At 64.7% G+C, this 20,649-nt stretch overlaps 9 protein-coding genes and 1 non-coding gene across 10 annotated transcripts; 6 read left to right on the forward strand and 4 right to left on the reverse strand.

Moving 5' to 3' along the window:
* Positions 1-292: 292 nt before the first annotated feature.
* BO70DRAFT_428650 (GMC family oxidoreductase) lies at positions 293-2,174 on the reverse strand (the record flags this gene model as incomplete). The annotated part of the gene is made up of 1 exon (XM_025547998.1): positions 293-2,174. One exon carries the CDS (start codon positions 2,172-2,174, stop codon positions 435-437), a length of 1,740 nt encoding a protein of 579 aa, XP_025399770.1. The 3' UTR covers positions 293-434.
* A 447-nt stretch (positions 2,175-2,621) lies between these two features.
* BO70DRAFT_395776 (uncharacterized protein) lies at positions 2,622-2,924 on the forward strand (the record flags this gene model as incomplete). Its single annotated transcript, XM_025546566.1, has 2 exons — positions 2,622-2,770; positions 2,819-2,924. 2 exons carry the CDS (start codon positions 2,622-2,624, stop codon positions 2,922-2,924), a joined length of 255 nt encoding a protein of 84 aa, XP_025399771.1.
* Positions 2,925-3,176: 252 nt separating this feature from the next.
* Positions 3,177-3,727, forward strand: BO70DRAFT_370615 (SRPBCC domain-containing protein; the record flags this gene model as incomplete). The annotated part of the gene is made up of 3 exons (XM_025544751.1): positions 3,177-3,236; positions 3,315-3,377; positions 3,410-3,727. The coding sequence occupies 3 exons, from the start codon at positions 3,177-3,179 to the stop codon at positions 3,725-3,727; spliced, it is 441 nt and encodes a 146-aa protein (XP_025399772.1).
* Positions 3,728-4,340: 613 nt separating this feature from the next.
* BO70DRAFT_335303 (serine hydrolase domain-containing protein) lies at positions 4,341-6,332 on the forward strand. The gene is made up of 3 exons (XM_025541054.1): positions 4,341-4,975; positions 5,150-5,394; positions 5,454-6,332. The coding sequence occupies exons 1-3, from the start codon at positions 4,436-4,438 to the stop codon at positions 6,289-6,291; spliced, it is 1,623 nt and encodes a 540-aa protein (XP_025399773.1). The 5' UTR covers positions 4,341-4,435; the 3' UTR covers positions 6,292-6,332.
* A 118-nt stretch (positions 6,333-6,450) lies between these two features.
* On the reverse strand, positions 6,451-7,946 carry BO70DRAFT_395779 (Zn(II)2Cys6 transcription factor domain-containing protein; the record flags this gene model as incomplete). The annotated part of the gene is made up of 2 exons (XM_025546567.1): positions 6,451-7,818; positions 7,887-7,946. The coding sequence occupies 2 exons, from the start codon at positions 7,944-7,946 to the stop codon at positions 6,451-6,453; spliced, it is 1,428 nt and encodes a 475-aa protein (XP_025399774.1).
* Positions 7,947-8,508: 562 nt separating this feature from the next.
* Positions 8,509-9,590, forward strand: BO70DRAFT_370616 (aromatic alcohol reductase; the record flags this gene model as incomplete). The annotated part of the gene is made up of 2 exons (XM_025544752.1): positions 8,509-8,580; positions 8,640-9,590. The coding sequence occupies 2 exons, from the start codon at positions 8,509-8,511 to the stop codon at positions 9,588-9,590; spliced, it is 1,023 nt and encodes a 340-aa protein (XP_025399775.1).
* A 468-nt stretch (positions 9,591-10,058) lies between these two features.
* BO70DRAFT_403421 (purple acid phosphatase family protein) lies at positions 10,059-11,769 on the forward strand (the record flags this gene model as incomplete). The annotated part of the gene is made up of 3 exons (XM_025547039.1): positions 10,059-10,337; positions 10,401-11,547; positions 11,589-11,769. Exons 1-3 carry the CDS (start codon positions 10,205-10,207, stop codon positions 11,767-11,769), a joined length of 1,461 nt encoding a protein of 486 aa, XP_025399776.1. The 5' UTR covers positions 10,059-10,204.
* A 790-nt stretch (positions 11,770-12,559) lies between these two features.
* BO70DRAFT_t158 lies at positions 12,560-12,632 on the reverse strand. The gene has a single exon. It is a non-coding gene; the product is annotated as a tRNA-Lys (tRNA).
* Positions 12,633-12,838: 206 nt separating this feature from the next.
* On the reverse strand, positions 12,839-14,161 carry BO70DRAFT_290504 (Gfo/Idh/MocA family protein; the record flags this gene model as incomplete). The annotated part of the gene is made up of 3 exons (XM_025539351.1): positions 12,839-13,236; positions 13,307-13,465; positions 13,543-14,161. The coding sequence occupies 3 exons, from the start codon at positions 14,159-14,161 to the stop codon at positions 12,839-12,841; spliced, it is 1,176 nt and encodes a 391-aa protein (XP_025399777.1).
* A 1,641-nt stretch (positions 14,162-15,802) lies between these two features.
* On the forward strand, positions 15,803-19,728 carry BO70DRAFT_428654 (hybrid sensor histidine kinase/response regulator; the record flags this gene model as incomplete). Its single annotated transcript, XM_025547999.1, has 7 exons — positions 15,803-15,867; positions 15,933-16,922; positions 16,981-17,148; positions 17,219-18,973; positions 19,031-19,067; positions 19,136-19,451; positions 19,517-19,728. The coding sequence occupies exons 1-7, from the start codon at positions 15,809-15,811 to the stop codon at positions 19,726-19,728; spliced, it is 3,537 nt and encodes a 1,178-aa protein (XP_025399778.1). The 5' UTR covers positions 15,803-15,808.
* Between the last annotated feature and the right edge of the window lie 921 nt (positions 19,729-20,649).

Consider the following 20,649-nt stretch of genomic DNA (forward strand, 5'->3'; position numbering starts at 1 on the left):
TGGTCTGGCCTGAGGTTGTACTGACTGACACAGACCCATCGGCCTTGTGCGAATACCAAGTCAACATCCCCAATCCTAGCTGTAGCAGACGGACCATGGCATCAAGGTCCCCCCCGCATCGTAAAGCACGAGCCACCTGTCATCACCGCCACGTCAGACCACTAGCTCCACCGGGGGAGCCATCTCGCCGACCTCGCCGGACGGACGAGGAAACCCAAGCCAATCTGTCTGTCCGGGTCGGACAAGAATGGCGACCCTCGAAAGACAAACGGCTAGCTACGCGGAGCAGGAAGAGGTACATGGACTCCTGCCGGGGAAGTGGGGAACGGTGACACGCCAAGCGAAACAAAGGAAGAATCTCGTGTTAGGGTACGGAGTATTGAGTACTAACTCCCACTGGGATACCATGATGCTACTAGCATCCGACTGGCCTCCTACTGGTACAGGTCCGGGTGATCCGCCTTCACCATGTCCGCACACTTCTCGCCCACCATGTACACCGAGTTCTGGATGCGGCAGTCGGGGATCACCGGCATCACCGAGGCGTCCGCCACGCGCAGGCGCTGCACCCCGTGCACGCGCAGGCGCGGGTCCACGACGCCCTGCTCGATGCTCTGGGAGAGACGCGCCGTGCCGCAGGGGTGGAAGGCCGTCTGGCAGCGGTCCAGCACCGCCCGGTGCATCTCCGCGTCCGAGTCCAGGGGCATCTCCCACGGGTACTCGCCCACCACCAGGTCCCGGAAGCCCTCGCCCTTGGTCAGCACGTCGTAGCTGAAGCGGATGCCCTCCCGCATGGCGATGATGTCCAGGTCGTTGGCGAAGAAGTTGAGGTTGATGTTGGGCTGCATGAACGGGTCGGCGCTGTGCAGCGTCACCTCGCCGGGCTCGGACACCGGCCGCACCAGATCCACCACCACCGTGAGGTAGTGGCCCTGCTTGGGCACGGGGAAGTGCCACTGGAACGCACTGCCGAACATGCACACGAAGTCGAGCTCGAAGTGCGGCTGCCCGTCGGGGCAGAAGGGGTCCTGGCCCCCGTTGGCCGCCTTGGCCCGCCGGTACTCCCCGTCCGTCTCCAGATAGGGGTCGATGCGTGGGAATCCCACCATTTCCAGCAGCCCCGAGCCCAGCGGGCCCGTCCGGTCTCGCTGGTACGCCGCCACGACCGCGTCGCGCGTGGGGCCCTGGCGCAAGAGATGATCCTCCATGCCGTAGCCATCCTGGACGCGCAGCACGAACGGCACCCCCGGGTGGTCGAGGAGGTGTTGCCCGACGTGCCGCGAGTCCACCAGGGTGTCGATGCGGTGCTTGGCCAGCTCGCGGGCGGGGCCGATGCCGCTGAGCATGAGCAGCTTGGGGGTCTCGAAGACGCCCTGCGACAGGATCACCTCGCGGCTGGCGTAGAAGCTCAGCTCCTGGCCCGCGGCGTCGACGACCGTGACGCCCTGGCAGACGCGCTCGGCGCCGTCGATGAGGAGGCGCTGGGAGTGCACCTGCGGGAGGATGGTGATGTTGGGCTTGTCCTGCACGAACAGGAAGCTGCCCGAGCGCGTGCCCCGGTAGATGGTGTCGCAGCAGTGGGTCAGTCCGATCATCTCGCCGTCGTAGATGTTCTCCGTCAGCGGGTGGCCGCGGGACGTCCAGGCCTTGGTGAGGGCCTCGCGGAATGGCTGCATCTCGTCCAGCAGCTCGGCGTGGGAGATGTGGATGGGGCCCCCCGCCCCGATCTGGGACAGCCCCGAGGGGTACAGGGCCGGGTCGTCGTGGTAGGTGGCACTCTTGCGGAGGTAGGGCAGCAGCGGATCCCAGGTCCACTCCTTGCCCCCGTACTCCTCCCACCGGTCGAAGGTGGGCTTGCAGCCGGGCACCCAGGTGAAGTAGTTGAGCGACGAGCTGCCCCCGAGGGCCTTGCCGCGGGTGTTGGGTTTCTCCACGCGCTCGTAGTCCTCGCGCTTGACCAGGGTGGTCTTGTACGCCCAGTCGTGCTTGCTGCCGCGGAGGTCCATGGCGGATGAGGGCGTCGTGATCTCGGGCACCTCCTGGGGGTTGCCGATGCCCGCCTCGACAATGAGGACGGTGACATTGGGGTTCTCCGCGAGACGCCCCGCGACGGTGTTGCCGGCGGTGCCCCCGCCGACGATGATGAAGTCAAAGTAGGATCCGTTTTTGACCATGGTGGCGGTTAGAAGAGGAGCAGGTGAGGGTAAAGATAGAGATGTAGACAGGGAACGAGGATACTAGAGAGCAGAGCAGCAGAGAACGGACCCGGCGGACCCTTGCTTTATACCAACGGCGGGCAGACCTCGATCCTTGCTCCACCGGAGGGGAGATAGACTGCGTAACAGTGGTGATGAGATAGTTTCCATGTATTACGGGACCATCTGGTGCCCCCCCCATCTCCCCCCCCCCTGGTGCTGCAGCACCAGATACGAGGCCTGGGATCTCGGATTGGACCAGAACACCGCGGGTGGGTGATGCTGATCCGCGTTCGCAACCGAAACCGAGAGAACAGAGAAAGCCGGCGCATTGGTGGGCTTGTGGCTCTGTCATCGCACAATTTCCGCGTCAACTGACTCACTGGCAATGTAGAAGTACGTCCGTAGTGGTCTCTGCTGCCCCTCATGGACCGCAGTCTGGATCCATTCCCGGGTCCGCCGACGGGGGACAGTGACAGACGCCACATCCCTGGGGCTCCCTGTCAAACTCCTACAGACTCGTACATCGGAACAGGGAAATATACCAGTGGCTGGATCTCGTACTCTAGCCGAGGGTACGTGACCTGGGAAGGGACTGGAAGTTTCACTCTGACCACCCCCAGGCTGGAGTCCCTATGCCCCCTCCAGCCGGTCTTCTTTGTCCGCGATCCGATCAAATTCCCTTCTCTCAACCGCTCACACAAGAGACACCAAAGGGAGAAAAAGTAGACAGTCTAGGTCATATCCTGGCCCATGCATGCATGGCCCGTCCGTTCGGTCGGGAAACTTGGGGCTTCGGGCGCGGGATTCCGTTCCCGTGCGGTCGCCACGGCGGAAGGGCGGCCATCATATAAAGAAGACTGACTGACTCCTCCTGCCTGCAACTGCATGATAAATAGCCTAGTATTACTCCTTCATTACCTTGGCCCTCCACACCGCCCCGACTCCATCCCAGATATAAGTCTCTCGCTCGCACCCACCATGTACATCATCTCCACCAGCATCGAGATTGCCGCCCCTCCGGCCGTCGTGCGGGACAAGGTACGGCCGGCCGCGACAGACGATCGATCCCCTCTGCTAGTCCCTCTCCCCCACTGATCAGTTCCCATCCCAGTTCAGTTCCTCGAGTTCTCCGCCATCCCCAGCTACAGCCCCCACGGCTTCATCCGCGCCATCACCCCGGTCCCCCCGACCGCGCCCCCCGCGAGCTGCAGCCCGGCGACAAGCTGCAGTGCTCGCTGGGCTACGGCAAGATGAACTTCTCCCCCGTCGTCACCACCAACGAGCCGGCCTGCTTCAGCTGGACGGGCTCCGTCCCGGGCGTGTTCGTGGGCGAGCATCGCTTCGGCTTCGAGGCGGGCCCCGACCCCGCCCGCACCCGGCTGGTGCACGAGGAGCGGTTCACCGGCCTGCTGGCCTTCCTGATGGGCGAGGGGCTGGTCGCCCGGTCGGCGGACATGCGGGCGTCCACCCAGCAGGGCTTCGAGGACTTCAACCGCCTCTTCCGGGCCTGGGTGGAGCGGGAGGTCTGAATGGAGGGCAAATGAAGATAAGACTGTGAGACCGCGTTGAGGATACCCAAGGACATATACATAATTGACGGGGGAAACGGAATTTGCATTACATTTGATTAATCTTTAATTGATAAAAAAAAAAAAAAAAAAATCTCTTCGATCATTCGGACCTGGATTTCGACCATAATATCGACCGCCAAGCGGGTCTGAAGATATGATCTCGAGCCCCTCTGACGGTTCCACCGGTCGGGTCTGACCACGCCTTTTCTTTCCCTCTAGTCCATCCCTTCTCTCCGTGTGCTCTGGAGATGTTCGAGAATGAGGTAAAAAAAAAAATCCCTCCGACGAGGCCCCACCCCCCCACCCCCTGGGGACTAACCGGATCTGGGGGCGCAACTCGCCCGCCAGTGTTTGGCGTCATCGGCCCGTTCGAGGGCTCGTCGTGGCGCATGTCATTCCTTCGGCGAGCTGCTGTCCCAAAAGGTGGCAGGGACGGGCCTGTCCACCAGGCAGCCACATCGGTCCGATGAAAGGGGGGTCGGTCCATCAGGTACTCCCGCCGTAGTATAAAGCCCATGATGTGGTACCAGCCCTCGGACTGGACCACCATCAACAAGCTGCAATCATTCACTCACACCAGCTCAACATTCGTTTTCTCATCTCCTTCCGTTTGCCCAACTCTTCCCGTCCGCTCAGACGCACCCTTTTTTCTTTTTCGATCTCACCATGCGCGTGGCTGTCTCCCTCGCGCTGCTGGCGTCCGCGGCCCAGCAGGCCCTGGCAGCCTGTGAGCCGGAGATCCCCTTCCCGCCGCCCCAGTACACCGGGGACTCCCTCGTGGAGGCCTTCGCGCAGGTGGATGCCTCCCTCGCGGCCCTGGTGGCGGCCGGGGGGTTCGACGACACCTCGTTCTCGGTGATGGTGGCCTCCTCGGACCGGCTGCTGCACTCGGCCTTCCACGCGGCGCCGGGGGTCGCCCAGCCAGTCAACGCCTCGTCGGCCTACCGCATCGCCAGCAACACCAAGCTGTTCACCGCGCTGGGCATCCTGCAGGCCGAGGCCGCCGGCCACCTGAGCCTGGACGACCGCATCACCACCTTCCTCCCGGACCTCCGGCACACCGCGGGGCGGATCGCCTGGGACACCATCACCCTGCGCACCCTGATGGCCCACCTCAGTGGCATCCCTGACAACTGTAACCCCCCCCCCCAAAAAAAAGAGTTTGAAAGGCGGAGACTGACCCAGGTAGATGCCGAGGACGATCTGGTCCTGTCGCTGTCGGATCCCACCGTCCTGGGCCTCCCGCTGCTCTCGGCGCAGGAGGCCGCCCAGCTGCCGACCTGCGAGGGCTTCTCCACCTACACCCAGCCCTGCACCACCGCGGGTGAGTTCCTCTGTCCACCCAGACGCACCACTGATGACTGACGATGGATGGCAGAGCTCCTGCGGTTCCTGGAGCAGGCCACCCCCGTGTTCCCGGCCCGGGACGAGACCTCCTACAGCAACCTGGGCTACAACCTGCTGGGCCTCGTCCTGGAGCGGATCAGCAACACCACGTACGAGGAGTACATCGAGGCCACCATCCTCCGCCCGCTGAACCTCACGGGTACCTGCTTCACCCCGCCCGCGACGGGCGTCGTCGTGGCGGACAGCTACTGGGGGGTGGATCTGGGCGAGGGGAACCCGTGAGTGGTCCGGACCTGTCCTCGTTCGTGCTGATGATCACTGACGGAGGCGTATCCAGATCCGGCGGGCTGTACAGCAGCGCCACCGACATGATCGCCTTCCTGCGCTTCGCCCTGGCCCAGCACAACCGCATCACCCCGGCGCTCAACTGGTTCCTGCCCGCCGCCTACTCGGCCGGGGCGCACTCGTACTTCGGCTACCCCTGGGAGATCTTCCGCTCCCCGGCCATCCTGCCCCACAGCACGCGCGCCGTGACCCTCAACACCAAGGGCGGGGGCCTGACGGGGTACTACACGTACAGCTTCGTCGTGCCGGTGTACGACCTGGTGATCTTCCTGGGGGTGGCCGGCGAGCTGACGGGGCTGACTGACCTGCTGGACGCGGTGGTGGACCCCATCCTGGTGGGCGCCGAGGGGGTGGCCCAGCGGCACCTGGCCACCACCTACGCGGGCACCTACCGCGCCCCCGCGGCCACGGGACTGAACTCGTCCCTGACCATCGCCCAGTCGCCGCAGCGGTCGCTGTCGGTCTCGGCGTGGGTGTCCAACGGCACGGACGTGCTCGACGTGCTGGTGCCGCTGGTGGCGGGCGAGGAGGGCAGCGGCGACGACATCTACTTCGAGTTCCTGCCCACCTTCGAGACGCGCACCACGACGGCCGACGGCGCGGTGGGCGAGGTCTGGCGCGTCATCAACGTGCTGGAGGGGGCCGGGGGCGACACGGCGACGCGCGGCAACGCCAGCTCGATCTGGGCGGATTACTGCGTGTCCAACATCGACCCCCTGACGTACGCCGGCGTCGCCCTCAACGAGATGGTCTTCTGGCGGGCCAACGCCACGGCGGCGGTGCACGCGGTCGAGCTGTCGGCCTTCCGGGTGGTGCTGGACAAGGAGTAGAGAGGGAGATATGTAGTTCAGGAAGGTCGAGTCTAGTTTAGCTGAGTCTAGTTGATTCAATTCGATATCTCGTCCAACAAGGATCTCAAAATAGAAAGAACATGTGAACCCTAACCCGTCAGCGATGGACTTTCTCGTCGGACAGCGGACAGCAGAGACCTACCATTCATGCGGGGCGTGTGCCGTCGTGATCTCCAGCCCGATCATCGTCTCCAGGGCGGCCATTTGTCGCGCGATGAAGCCCCGGAGCGCCGCGGGACAGGACGGGGACTTGCCGGCCAGGGACAGCGGCCAGACGAGCGAGTAGGCCCAGCCGTGGAGCCCCGGCCCCGGCCCCGGCGTCGGCGGGCTGTCTCCTGGGGCGACCGGTCGGAGATCCCGGGGGACACTGGCACAGATGTCGCGGATCATCGTGGCGATCACTGCCCGAGACCGGTCGGCCGTCTGCTGCTGGTCCTGCTCCTGGTCCCGATCGTCGGGCCCGGTCGGGGGGTGGGTTGGGGCATGCTCGATCAGCCGCTCATTGACCGCCAGGCGCACCATGCGGAGGATATTCCACTGCTGGGCGATGCGATAGCTGCCGTAGCCCGGGCACGGGGGGTCTGGACTGCGGGCGGCGGCGGCGGGGGGTCCGTCGGCGTACGCCTGCGACCGGGGCATGTTCTGCATCAGCACGGCCACCTCGCGGTCCAGGGCCTGCCACGCCGCCACCCGCCCGCCGGAGGGTCCCCCCGGCACCGCGTTCAGGAGGCACATGCGGTCGACGAGCCCCCAGAAGCGGAGCTGGAACTCGGGCATGTCGGCGCGGCGGGCGCGCAGGAGGGCGCGCATGGCGGGCGAGAAGGTGGTGCCGCGCTGCAGGCAGTCCACCAGCAGGCAGCTCACCAGGTGCAGGAAGAGGCTGCGCCCCGGCAGCGTCAGGGGGCAGCCCCCCTGCAGCACCCGCGTCGCCAGCAGCGAGAAGGCCCCGTTGACGTGCCGCGACCACTCCCCCGGGCTGTCCCCCCGGCGGTCTTCCGCCGATCCCGCCAGCCCCGCGAACTGCGCCAGCAGCATCCCCGCCGACAGGAGCGCCGCCAGCTCCCCGTGCCCCCGGGCGAGGCCCTGCCGGAGATGCCGCAGCGCCCGCCCATACTGCTCGCGCGCCGGGGTCAGGAGGTCGCGACGCGCCTGTTCGTTGGCCAGGCAGGCCAGGCTGACGGCCTCCAGCGCGGCGGTCAGCACGGGGGCACACTGCGCCCGCTCGTACAGGGGCAGGACGTATTCCCCGTGGATGGCCTCGGTGGTCTGGGACAGAAAGCGGCGGACGGCGATGGTGCGGGCGGTGCTGACGGCCTGGAAGGCGGCGGGGACGGGAATGGGGTTCGTGTTTGTGTTTGGTACATTCCGACTCGTCGGGCTGCCTCCATATCGCTGCACGACGGCGTCGGTCTGGTGGCGGAAATTGACGTCGATATCGATGCGGTAGCCACTGCAGACACGCCCCGTATTGTAGCACTGGCGGCATCCGGGCCGCCGCAGGTCGCACTGAGGGGGGAGGGGACTCGAGTCAGACCCTTCTGACCCTGCTGACAGGCACCAGGCAGAGCACCTACCTTGACGCGGCGGATGCGACACGGCTCGCAGGCCTTGGATGGCTTGCCGCAGTACACCATGGCGGGCGTGGCCGATGCGGATGGGGGGTGGGGAGTGCTGTGCTGACGAAAAAGAGTTGATAGGAGAGGGTGGAGAGTCTGAGTCTGGGTCTGACGCCAGGAGGAGTCGCATCGTGGCGGTGAAGGCAGCTCGTTTGGGGTTCGTTCGAGAAGGATCATCGTGGGGGCCACGCATGCGCCACAGTGTCCAGTCCTTAGTTTATGCTGCTAGTGAGGTTTAGTCCTGGTTGTCGTCTGTTATTCGATTCCTACAGCCCGGAATTAGGGCTTAACGCCGCACCCCTCCCGACGTCTCTCTCTCTTCTCCTACCCCGGAGATAATCTCACCTCGGCACACCCTTTGGACCCCGAGACAATATGCCCGCAGCCCTTTCTGATGGCCCGTCGATCCCGGGCAATTCGTCTGTCAGTCAAAACCTCCCACCATCCTGCAGTGCAGGCGACGGACTTAGCGAGCTATCGCCGAGCCGGCTTGCTGTATAAAGGCATCCCAGGTCAATACTAGTAGTAGCTGTCCATGATTCCAGTCGGATCCAACCCCTTCCCCGATCGAATCAACACCATGTCTGCCATCTACGCCGAAGACCAGCCCGCGGGCTTCGTCAACGAGATCCGACGCGTGGCCATCGTGGGGGTACGTCTATCCCCCCCCCCCAGTGTTGCACTTCGCCAGGGAGACTGACCCCGGAACAGGCCGGGGGCTCCGTGGGCACCCCCATCACCCAGGCCCTACTCGACACCGGTCGACACACCGTGACCGCGTTGACGCGAGTGGGCAGCTCCAGCGCCGTCCCCGCGGGGGTCGAGACCGTCGCCGTCGACTACGACTCGCCCGCCAGCCTGGTGGCCGCCCTGCAGGGCCAGGACTGCCTGATCATCACCCTGGCCGTGACGGCGCCCCCGGACACCCAGTCCCAGCTGGTGCAGGCGGCCGCGCAGGCGGGGATCCGGTACATCATGCCCAACGTCTGGGGCTGCGACGTGCTGCACGACCCGCTGGCGCGGAGCGGCCTCCAGTGGGACCGCTCGCGCGCCATCTTCGCGGAGATCGAGGCCACGGGGGTCTGCGCCTGGGTCGCCCTCGTCTGCGGCTTCTGGTACGAGCACAGCCTGGTGCTGGGGCCGGGCGCCTTTGGGTTCGACTTCCCCCACCGGCAGTTGACCCTGAACGACGACGGGCGCACCCGGATCAGCATCAGCACCCAGGCCCAGTGCGGGCGGGCCGTGGCGACCCTGCTGAGTCTCCCGGTGCTGCCAGACAATGCGCAGGACCCGCGCCTCGCCCTGCGCCGCTGGCACAACCAGGCCGTGTACATCGCCAGCTTCCGGCTCAGCCAGCGCGACATGTTCGACAGTTGGCTCCGGGTCGCGGGCGACCGGGCGGCCGACTGGACCCTCGCGCAGGCGCCGGCCACCGAGCGGTACCGGCAGGGGATGGAGCGGCTGAGGCAGGGCGACCGGTCGGGCTTCGTGCAGGCGATGTACTCGCGGGTCTTCTTCCCCAACGGCGATGGCGACCACGAGAGCCGCCGCGGGCTGGACAACGCCCGGCTGGGCCTCCCCGTGGAGGAGCTGGACGCGCACACGCGCCAGGCCAAGGCGATGGTGGACCGGGGGTACAACTACATGAGCAACCGCAACTGATGTGGTCTTTTTTCGAATAATGAGACGATGAGAATAGTAGATAGCTCGCATCCGGTACTTCAAAAAATTATAAAAAATGCCTATGAGAAATGTCACCTGTCATCGCCTGCCAGCAGTATCCCCCTCCCCGGCAGATGGATGGGCCCATGCCCATGCCCTGCGGTGGCGGAAGGGGAAGAGAAGGCGCCCGACGGAGGCCGGGAGATCGGCAGGCTCGTCAGGGACGTTGGCTCGGGGGGCTGGACCTCGGTTGAACCAGCAAGCCATCAACAATCAACCTGTGCCAGCCTGCGTCGATCCCACGTGCGTTCCGGGTGGAGAATCACGGAGAATCACGACATGCGTATTGCTCCTGGCCGTTCCAAGCAGGGGATGCGGGCCGGGCACGTTGCCCGGCCCTGGCAACCCTATGCGGGAGGGTCTCCGAGGCCTCCCCATCCCACGTGCCGGCAATGCCCTCCTTTTTTGGTCCGCTTCCCCTCCCCCGGGGAGGAAGACAGGCGTGACGGCGTGACGGCGTGACGGCGTGACGGGACATCTGCCAGTTATATATTCTCCGACCGGCCGTTCAGTTTCAGGATGCCCCTCTCAGCAGCAGCAAGATCCGCAGCAGCATGTCCAAGTTCGTGGCATTCAGCAAGGTGCTGCCCGTCCTGGCCGCCGGGGCCCTGGCCATCGACTATCCCACCATCCCCCAGGACCTGACCACCCCCTACCAGCAGCGTCTGGCCATCTACGGGCCCAACGGTGAGATCTGCCCTGTGCCATCGGTCTCATTTGCCCCCGCTAATGACCCTTCTTCTGGTGCAGCCGTGTCCGTGGGCTGGAACACCTACGAGAAGCTGAACCAGAGCTGCGTGCAGTATGGCACCTCGCGCACCGACCTGGACGGGGAGGCCTGCTCCACCAAGTCGACGACCTACGACACGTCGCGCACCTACTCCAACGTCGTGGTGCTGTCCGACCTGGCCCCGGCCACGACGTACTACTACCGGATCGTGTCGGGCAACTCCAGCGTCGGGCAGTTCTTCAGCCCGCGCGTCCCCGGGGACCCGACCCCCTTCACCATGGACGTCGTCATCGACCTGGGCGTCTACGGCACCGACGGCTACACGCTCTCGTCGTCGCGCAAGGCCAAGAAGTCGGACATCCCCTGGATCGAGCCCGACCTGAACCACACCACCATCGGGCGCCTGGCCGACACCCTCGACGAGTACGAGCTGGTCCTCCACCCGGGCGACTTCGCCTACGCCGACGACTGGTACCTGGACATCGACAACTGGCTGGACGGCAGCGACGCCTACCAGTCCATCCTGGAGCGCTTCTACGACCAGCTGGCCCCCATCGCCGGCAACAAGCTGTACATGGCCGGCCCGGGCAACCACGAGGCCGACTGCACCGAGATCCCCTACACGGCCGGCCTGTGCCCCGAGGGCCAGCGCAACTTCACCGACTTCCTGCACCGCTTCGAGGGCACCGTCCCCACGGCCTTCCCCTCGGCCTCCGCCAACACCACCGCGCGGGCCCGCGCCCAGACGGCCCGCGGGCTGGCCGTGCCCCCCTTCTGGTACTCCTTCGAGTACGGCCTGGTGCACGTCACCATGATCGACACCGAGACCGACTTCGCCGAGGCCCCCGACGGCCCCGACGGGTCCGCCGACCTGGACACGGGCCCGTTCGGACGGCGCCAGCAGCAGCTGGACTTCCTGGCGGCCGACCTGGCGAGCGTCGACCGCACCGTCACCCCCTGGCTGGTCGTGGCGGGCCACCGCCCCTGGTACAGCACGGGCGGCGACGACAACCTCTGCAGCCCCTGCCAGGAGGCCTTTGAGGCGCTGTTCTACACGTACGGCGTGGACCTGGGCGTCTTCGGCCACGTCCACAACGCGCAGCGCTTCCAGCCGGTGGTCAACGGCACCGCCGACCCCAACGGGCTGGACAACCCGGCGGCGCCCATGTACATCGTCGCCGGGGCGCCGGCAACATCGAGGGCCTGAGCTCCGTGGGCACCGAGCCGTCCTACACGGCGTTCGCCTACGCGGACGACTACAGCTTCGCCAGCCTGCGCTTCCTCAACGCGACCGACCTGCAGGTCGACTTCATCCGGTCCGAGACGGGCGAGGTCCTGGATTCGAGTGTGTTGCACAAGGACCACGCCACCCAGTTCGTGATGCAGTAGATCGACAGTGACATTGAAGAGGATGCCCGTGTAGATATCTTCCGGTGAAAATATATATATATATATATATATATGTCCGTGATGAATATGTTTCTCCTTTGCAGCGTAGACAAGTAGAGTGGCGCCGGACATGTCTTCCTCCGGGCCCAAATGAAACAAGACGGTCGGGGGCCAACACCGTCCAGGTCAGGGAGGTGGCCGTGGAGGGCGGCCAGGACGGATCGCGCGCTGTGGATGCACGTCTGGAAGGCCGCCCGGACAAGGAAAGTGTCAAAAAGAGGATCATTCAGTATCACGCCTACTTAGGTGTCTGGACACGTTTTTAGCCGAGTGGTCTTTTTGGTCTGTCAGAAAGTCCGAGCGTGGCAGCCTGAGGCAGGAGACCCGGGCCGGACATGTCCAGACTGTAGTAGCTGGGAGTCGACATCGTTCATATATATATAGTGGAGAGCGGGGTTTGATCTGCGGAAGCGGAAGTACATGGCCCAACTGGGATCCAGCGCAGGCTTTATAGGATATATAATCCATTGGACTGTCTAGGGCATATGGATCAATCTTGGAGTATGTATTCCGCCCCCTGCACCGTCATGCCAGCATCATATCATGGATTACGGCTTTCCAGTGCTCCGTACACGATGAACGGTTTGGCGGGGCGGCCAGTTCGGGCGGATTCCCACGGACCCACCCGGGTTGCAGTTTTTTTTTTTTTTGTGATTCGGTCCCCCCCCCCCCACAACCCAGCCTGGACCAAAAAAAAGGGGACAGCCAGGAAGAAATGACAAAAAAGAGAAGCCCAACGCGGGGGTTGAACCCGCAACCTTGAGATTAAGAGTCTCACGCTCTGCCGATTGAGCTAGCCGGGCTGGTTGGTTGAAAGACTACGTCAATCGAGGCACTATATCTCTCCCATAGCCCGGGGGAGATATGAAGTTGCAGATATCGGGATATCGAAAACACGCGTGACGGTAGAATAGAGCAGGCAATTGCATGTTCCTACATTCCTACATCGTATGATAGACCAGGAGCCCCAACACCGCGCGGGGGGGGGGGGGGGGGGGGGGAACCAGCTTTACGCCTGCGCCAACGCATCCAACCACCGGGCGATCTGCCGGGCCCGACCCGCGGCGTCGTCCAGCGACACATAGCCCTCCGTCCGCCCCGTGGCGAAGCTCACCAGGCAGCCCTGCACGGCCCGGGCCATCACGGGCACCGCCAGCTGCGTCTCCGACCAGGCCCAGGGGATCTCCTCCACCGCGCCCGTCGCGTGATCGAGCACGGTCAGGATGGGCCGTTCCGGGCCCGTGTCCGCCTGCATGAAGATGCCGGTCGGCGAGGTCAGGCGCAGGGTGCCGGACTCCCCCGTCAGGGTCCAGGTCAGGGCCGGGTCCCCCGGATAGGGTTGGCCCCGCGCAAAGTAGGCCACCAGGCTCGCGCCGGCGGCGACCTGGGCGGTTTCCGGCAGGGATCCTGGAGGTCAGGGTCAGTGCGGGCGCGAAGGGGGGGGGGGGGGGGGGGGGGTCGGTCTCTCCTGGCTTACCGTGGAGACTGACGAGATCGGGCACGTTGGAGCGCGTGTGGCCCACAAACTCCCCCGACTGGGCATCTCGCAGCCGCACGTCGGGGCGCTGGACTTGCAGATGGATGTGGTCGGTGCCGGGGACGAGATCGCCCACCACGAACTGCACCTGGTCGATGACTGGGAGGGGAGGGAGAGAGTCAGTGACGATCGATCGATACCAGACAAGACATTTTGGAAGGGGGGGGGAAACACACGATGCCCGAACCCGATGGTGATGGGGTTCCCGCCAACCTCGCGGTCAGCAAAGTACTTCAAGCCCACGGGCAGAACCTCGCGATCGCGCGTGCCGCCAAAGGCACGCACCTCGGTGCTCAGCACCCGGCCGATGCGCCCCGACTGCAGCGCCCCCTGCAGCGTCCGCACGAGGGGCCCAAAGCGCCCCTGCAGCCCCACGGCCACGGGGGCGCCGCTGGCCCGCGCCGCCGCCTGCAGCGCCTCGACGTGCGCCAGCGAGCTGGCGATGGGCCACTCCAGGTACACCGACTTGCCGGCCTGCACGCTGGGCAGCACCGTCTCGAAGTGCCGGTCGACGCGCGTGCAGCAGATGACCAGGTCGACGGCCGGGTCGGCCGCAAGGGCGTCGGGCTGACCGTGGGCCCGGACGGTGGTGGGATCCAGCTCGAAGGCGCGGATGGCGGCGTCGGCGGCGGCCTCACTGCTGTTGCACAGGGCGGCGAGGGCGAAGACGTCCGGATGGCTGCGCAGGGCGGGCAGATGGGCCTGGCTGGCCCACGCCGTGATGGCGGACGCCGACAGGCCGATCAGGGCGGTGCGGACGGGGGTGGAAGGGGTGGAAGGGGTGGGAGTGGCCATGGTGGTGTGCGTACTAGTAGTCAGTAGACGATGAATATCGCGAGTGGTGGGAGAAGCACTCATGGTGGTTGTGTCTGCCCTGCCCTGCCCTGCCCTCCCTGCCCTCTCTGCCTTCATATAACTAGTAAAGTAGTTACCTACGACGGATTCGATTTATAAGCCCCCCCCCCCTGGATCAAGAAGCAGGGCTGATTAGAAATCCAACACGATGGATCGCGCCATTCCTCCCGACGGTGTAGATAGGCTGCCGGATTTCGACTCTGAGTGATCATACAGACAGTCTCCAGGGACATCCGTCGTTGTTGTACATGATTGTTAGGTGCCTGTTTTTTGGGGCGATCTTGATCCGGCACATCAGTAAAAAAAACATTGCTTCATTCCCGGGAGCTTTCTCCACGCTCGGATTATCTTCCCCACCCCAGATCCAATCATCCACCTCAGGGAAGGGAGGTAGGGAAGCTGCATGGCCAGATCAGGGGTCGGATGGGTCGCCACGGCGTCCGGTTGCCTTCCGGAAGGGGATGGTTCCCTTGGTCCCCTCCCGGGCCCTTGGATATTTGTCCTGCTGTCCCACGGGAGACTCGAGACTCTGGATCAGTCCAACTCTTAACTCTGACTGGCGAGGGCCACCGCCCGCAGAGACAAGAGACCAAGAGACCAGCAAGCTCGAGAGTCACGACGTCAGCCAAGGGGAGGTCCCTGACTCGGGGTGTGGTTGTGGGGTTGACGAAGAGCAGAGAGGAAGGAAGAAGTGAAGAAGTGAAGAACAGCGAGGTGGGCCGGGCGGGCACGAGGGAGGGAGGGCCTGGGAGGCCTGGAAGGCCTGGAGCGAGCGAGCGAGCGTCCGTCGGCGGATCGATCGATCGACGAGGGTCGTCACTGCGAGGGCGGGAACTGGCCCGGGCGATGACGAGGATGGGGTGTGAAAAGAAAAAAAAGTCGACAACGGACATTGACTGCTGCTGTGTAAGTAGAGAAAGTACTAACTAACTAACTACTATACTACTCGTACTACCGTGTCCGCTGTGGACATTCATTAGGGGATGCATCGGCGGACATCTAGATACCAGAGAGCAGCCTGAGAAGCAGCCTGAGCAATCGGGGCGTGTCAGGCAGGAACGAGCCCGTCGGCTCCGAGTGGGCGGCGGTCGCCGTGGCTGCCTGCAGCGTCAGGCCGTCGTCCGGGAAGTACGTTCTGCCGCAACGGCGGCCATCCCCGATGCGGCCTAGCGCCTGGGCGGGCCCAGGGCGGCGGGGGGCCTAGGCCCGGTGGGCGGTGGCCCGAGGGCCAATCAAGGAAATCGACAGGCTGCGGCCGGCTGGGGCGGGCGATTGGTCGGCATGCGTTGCCGCGTTGGCGCCGCCGCTTTCTTTCTCTCGTTCTCTCGCTCGCTCTCGCCTTCTCCGTCTTTTCTCCTCCTCCTCCTCCCCCCCCACATTCCCATTCCATCTATCTTCCAACCCTCCAACCCTCCAACATATACCCTCCCCATCCACTCGCTTCCTTCCATCTCACCTCCTCCCCTTCTCTTCTCTCCATCACGCGCTCCCTCCCCTCCCTGCTATCTAACTCGTCTCGTGTTCGCTGCCTCGCCCCTCCCTCCCCCCCGCCCCTTCGACGATATGCCCTGGATCGCTTCCGAATAAATGGCGGCTTCCTTTCAGCACCCTGAGGCTGAACGGGAACGCATCCGAGATCTGTCCAGGTGAGAGGCACCACCACACCAACAACAAGACCAAACCAGGCTGACCCGAATGGCTCCCTCTGCAGGTACTATTGCACCGTCGATCGCCCCGCCATCCGATTGGAAGCGGCCACGGACGCCCTCCACGCCGCAGACGCACAGGCAGATGATGCACAGGCCGACGGAGATGCAGAGACAACCACTCCTCCCCCCGGCGTCGACGTGCGCCTGTCCTCCGACATCACCCTCACGGCCCTGGCCCAGCTGGCCGTCTTCCGCTTCGGCTGCAATCGCGCCTTCATCTCCCTCATCGACGGCGCCCGCCAGTACATCATCGCCGAGGCCACCAAGTCCGTCTCCCTGCGCGACAAGGACCGCCATGCCCCCGACGACGGCATCTACCTGGGCGTCTGCACTCTCGACCTCGTCTGGGGCGTCTGCCCCCACTCCATCTCCCTGTTCACCGGCCAGGACCCCTCCAAGGTCGTCGACTCCCCCAACGTCACCGCCAATGCCTCCCGCTTCATCGTCCGCGACTTCACCACCGAGGACTTCTTCAAGGACCGCCCCTACGTGACCGGCTGGCCCCATTTCCGCTTCTACGCCGAGGTGCCCCTCTACAGCCCCGCCGGCCATGTCCTGGGCTCCTTCTGCGTCATCGACGACCGGCCCCGCGCCCGCTTCGGGGATGACGACGTCGCCGCCCTGCGCGAGGTCGCCGATGCCGTCGCCCAGCATCTCGAGCACGTCCGCATCGCGCACTCGCACCGCCGCGCCGAGAGCCTGGTCAAGGGCCTGACCAGCTTCGTCAAGGACCACACGGCCTTCGACCCCCTCGAGGTGTCCGCCCCCGTGCCCACCAGCGCCGCCACCCAGCCCGTGCTCGACACCCTGGTCCGCCGCGACGAGCCGGGCCCCCGCGACGCCCTCCTGCCCCTGGCCATGCCCCTGGTGCCCTCGCCCTCCGCCGCCTCCGAGCTGACCGGCGACCTGACCTCGCTGTTCTCCGCCGTCACCTGCTCCGAGCGCACCGTCACCTCCACCTCCGTCAACGCCCCGGCCTCCGCCTCGCCCCGGTCCCCCCCTGGGCGAGGCCCCCCCGCCGGGCGATGGCTCCGAGACCCACGACTCCAGTGTCGTCGTCTCCGATCACACCGAGTTCCCCGCCATTGCCGTCATGGAGAGCGAGGCGCGCGCCGAGACCCTCGCCCGCATCTTCACCCGCGCCAGTGACACCCTGCGCGACTCCCTGGACCTGGAGGGCGTCCTCTTCCTGGACGCCTCCCGCTGTAATGCCGGCGTGTGAGTGCCCCATTGTCCCCGTTCACCCCCTCCCTGGAGGGTGCCCCCGCCTAACAAACCAACCAAGCAGTGTGCGGCCCGGACAAGCCGGATCGTGGGAACCGCTGCCCACCACCGCCAATCCCGAGTTCCTCGCCGATCCCTACCCCAGTCCCATCGACCTCCCCGGCGTGGGCTCCCTGTCCAACGTCTCCGAGAAGCCCTGCGAGGTGCTGGGGCAGCCCCCCCAGCCCGGCCCCGGGCCGCCCGTCACCGAGGCCCTCCTGGACCGGATGATCGCCGCCTTCCCGCAGGGGCAGTTCCTCAACCTGCAGGATTGGGTCGACGACGATCAGGACGACGAGGACGACGAGAACCGATCGCAGGCCAGCACCGCGGTGCCCCCCGAGGTGGAGGTCGAGACGGGCAATTCCGTCCTGCGCGACATCTGCTCCCAACTCCGCCAGCACCTCCCGGGCGCCGAAGGCGTGCTCTTTTACCCCCTGTGGGATTGGAATCGCTCGCGCTGGCTGGCCGGCACGCTGGTCTGGACGCACGCCCGGGATCGCGCCCTCGAGATGGAGGAACTCCACTACTTCAAGGTGTTCGGGGACTCCATCATCTCCGAGGTCGCCCGCATCGAGTGGGCCAGCACCCAGAAGTCCAAGTCCGACTTCATCTCCTCCGTCAGCCACGAGCTGCGGTCCCCGCTGCACGGCATCCTGGCCAGTGCCGAGTTGCTGCAGACCACCCCGCTGCAGTCGAGCCAGGCCCACTGGATGAACATGGTCAAGAGCTGTGGTCTGACCCTGCTGGACACCCTGAACCATCTCCTGGACTTCGCCAAGATCAACAACCTGACCACCACCGAGGACACCAGCCCCGACCCCGCCAAACCCAGCGTCACCAACCTGCTGACCGTCTTCGACCTGGACGATCTCATCGAGGAGGTCACCGACGTGCAGTATACCGGCCAGCGCCTGGCTCGCGTCGTCGCGCCGCTGGCCGGGCGTCCCGCCCAGCCGTCCCCCGCGGCGCCCGCCGACGAGGCGCTGACCGTCGTCGTGCGCGTCCAGGAGCGGCACGCCTGGAAGGTGCAGTCCGTGGCGGGCGCCTGGCGGCGCATCGTCATGAACCTGCTGGGCAACTCCCTCAAGTGGACCAAGACCGGCTTCATCGAGGTCTCGCTGTCCAAGGCCCGCCGCGAGTCCAACCCGCACTCCGTCCTGGCCCACCTGTCCGTCACCGACACGGGCTCCGGCATCGCCCCGGACTTCCTCAAGCACCGCCTCTTCTCCCCCTTCACCCAGGAGGATGGCCTGTCGGAGGGCCTCGGGCTGGGGTTCAGCATCGTGCGCCAGCTGGTCTCCTCGCTGGACGGCCACATCGACGTGCGCAGTGAGGTGGGCGTGGGCACCCAGGTCGACATCTACATCCCCGTCCACGCGCCCCCCGATCTCCCACGCCACCCGTCCCGTCGGTCGACGGAAGAGATTCCCGCCCCCTCGCCCCCGCTGGCCGCCTGCCTCATCGGCTTCGACGGGTATCCGACCCCCCGGGAGACCCCCACGGGCATCCTGCCGGCCGAGGCGAAGCGCAAACTGGCCATCCGCAGCTCGCTGACCTCGGTGCTGGCGCAGCAGCCCGGCTGGACCTTGGCCCTGGCGGAGACGCTGGACAAGGCCCAGGGACAGGTGGCCGTCATCGAGGAGGACGACCTGGGCACCCTCCGCGGACAATTGCCCGCCGTCGCGGGCGGATTCCAGTTCTTCCTGGTGCTGGATCGCAACCGCGCGTCCCACGCGCATGAACCGACGCCCCCCAACGTCGTCCGGGTGTCGCAGCCGTAAGTGCCCCGGTCCTGGCGTCCGGCAACCCCCGCTAACCCTGCTGTCCCCCCCAGATTCGGTCCCCAGAAGTTCCAAGAGGCCCTCGAACGCGTGCAGACCCTGTCCCGCGAGGGTCCGCTGCACTCCCCCCGACGCGGCCCTCACCCCTGCCGTTGCAGCCCTCGCAGCCCTCGCAGCCCACCTCTCCGACCTACTTCACTGCGACCCCCTTGGCTTCGCCCACCAGCCAGACCTCGTCCATGGCGGGCCTGGCCTCGCCCACGGACCTGGCCTCTCCGCTGCCCGCGTGCTACCCGCCGTGCAAAGCCCCCAAGGACATCCACGTGCTCCTCGTGGACGACAATGACATCAACCTGAAGATCCTCGCCACCTTTGTTCGCAAGATCGGGTGCAGCTACGACACCGCGTCCAACGGCTTGATCGCCCTCAACGCCTATCAGGCCGCCACCCGGCGGCACGATATCATTCTTATGGGTAAGCCGGCCTCCCCGCCCACCACGACGCCCGTTCCCCCCACCACTGACCGCCGCGACGTCTAGACATCTCGATGCCCGTCATGGACGGCATCACCGCGACCGACCAGATCCGGCGGTACGAGAAGAAGAACGGGCTCATCCCCTCGCGCATCATCGCCGTGACCGGCTTGGGGTCCGCGGAGCGGCAGCAACAGGCGCTGGCGGCCGGGGTGGATGAGTACCTGGTCAAGCCCGTGTCGCTGCACGGGCTCAAAAAAGTGATGCGAATCTCATGATGACGACCCTCCCACGACTCTCTTTCCAAATCCCTCTCCGATGCCCTGTATACATACATACATACATACATACACTCCTGCCATACCCCTAGCATTTGCCCGATTAGCGACCGGTCATTGTCATTCTTCCTCCTACATAGCTTCAGATAGACGAATGTATATACGACATATTTGTCTTTGCGCGTGAGGTCACAGTTGTCCGCCCACGGGCGGTCCCGGGTCCCAGGCCATGGGAGCTCCAGGGGACCGACCACCATCGGTGCTGTATGTTTAACGGCGGAGAATTACCCTGTTCAGCGGCTCCTTCTCCTTTGGCCATTCTGCAGTCCTGCGCGCGGCTGTGGGAGTGGACTACCTGGTTGATTTCCGACCTGCAATCAATGCATACATGCGGTCCACCAGTTACCAACATGCCTTTTTTTTTCATTTATCATAATTTCTGTTACATATATGGCACACGTCTTGTCCTGAAACCACACCAAAACAATTCCACTATTCCATTTGCACTGGGCTTCTACTTTACTGCTGTGCGTTTGCTTTGCTAGACGAAAAATATATATATCGGTCATCGATGCGGAAGACATTGCCGGGATCTCGGCAAACACCCGCAGCAGCATGAACACATCATTTCGTACAAGGATAGCCCAGTGCATGTTGGCTTTACCCACTCATTGCCACGCGATACTGAATCGTTTCCCTTTTCTTTTCTTTCTTTCTTTCCCCCTTTCTTTCAAGTTCTTTGGTTTTTTGATTCGGCGTCGGGAAGAGTATGATAGCTTTCCCTCCCTTGGAGAGGAGTAGCAAAACGACCCTCACCAGGTTGGCAGGTCTTGGGAACTGAAATGGTATTTTCTGCTTCCAGGGAGGTAAAGAAGTCTTCAATTGATGCTTCGTTAGTACAAGCTAGATGAACTGTCCAAG

Source organism: Aspergillus heteromorphus, assembly GCF_003184545.1.
Source record: "Aspergillus heteromorphus CBS 117.55 chromosome Unknown BO70scaffold_10, whole genome shotgun sequence".
NCBI lineage: Eukaryota > Fungi > Ascomycota > Eurotiomycetes > Eurotiales > Aspergillaceae > Aspergillus > Aspergillus heteromorphus.

What these genes read in the sequence shown, in the direction of transcription:
- BO70DRAFT_335303 (XM_025541054.1), top strand. Translation starts at nt 4,436, where the DNA reads ATGCGCGTGGCTGTCTCCCTCGCGCTGCTGGCGTCCGCGGCCCAGCAG. An exon ending in TAGATGCCGAGGACGATCTG is followed by an intron (nt 4,976 to 5,149) that starts GTCCTGTCGCTG and finishes TGGATGGCAGAG; the next exon opens with CTCCTGCGGTTCCTGGAGCA. An exon ending in GATCTGGGCGAGGGGAACCC is followed by an intron (nt 5,395 to 5,453) that starts GTGAGTGGTCCG and finishes AGGCGTATCCAG; the next exon opens with ATCCGGCGGGCTGTACAGCA.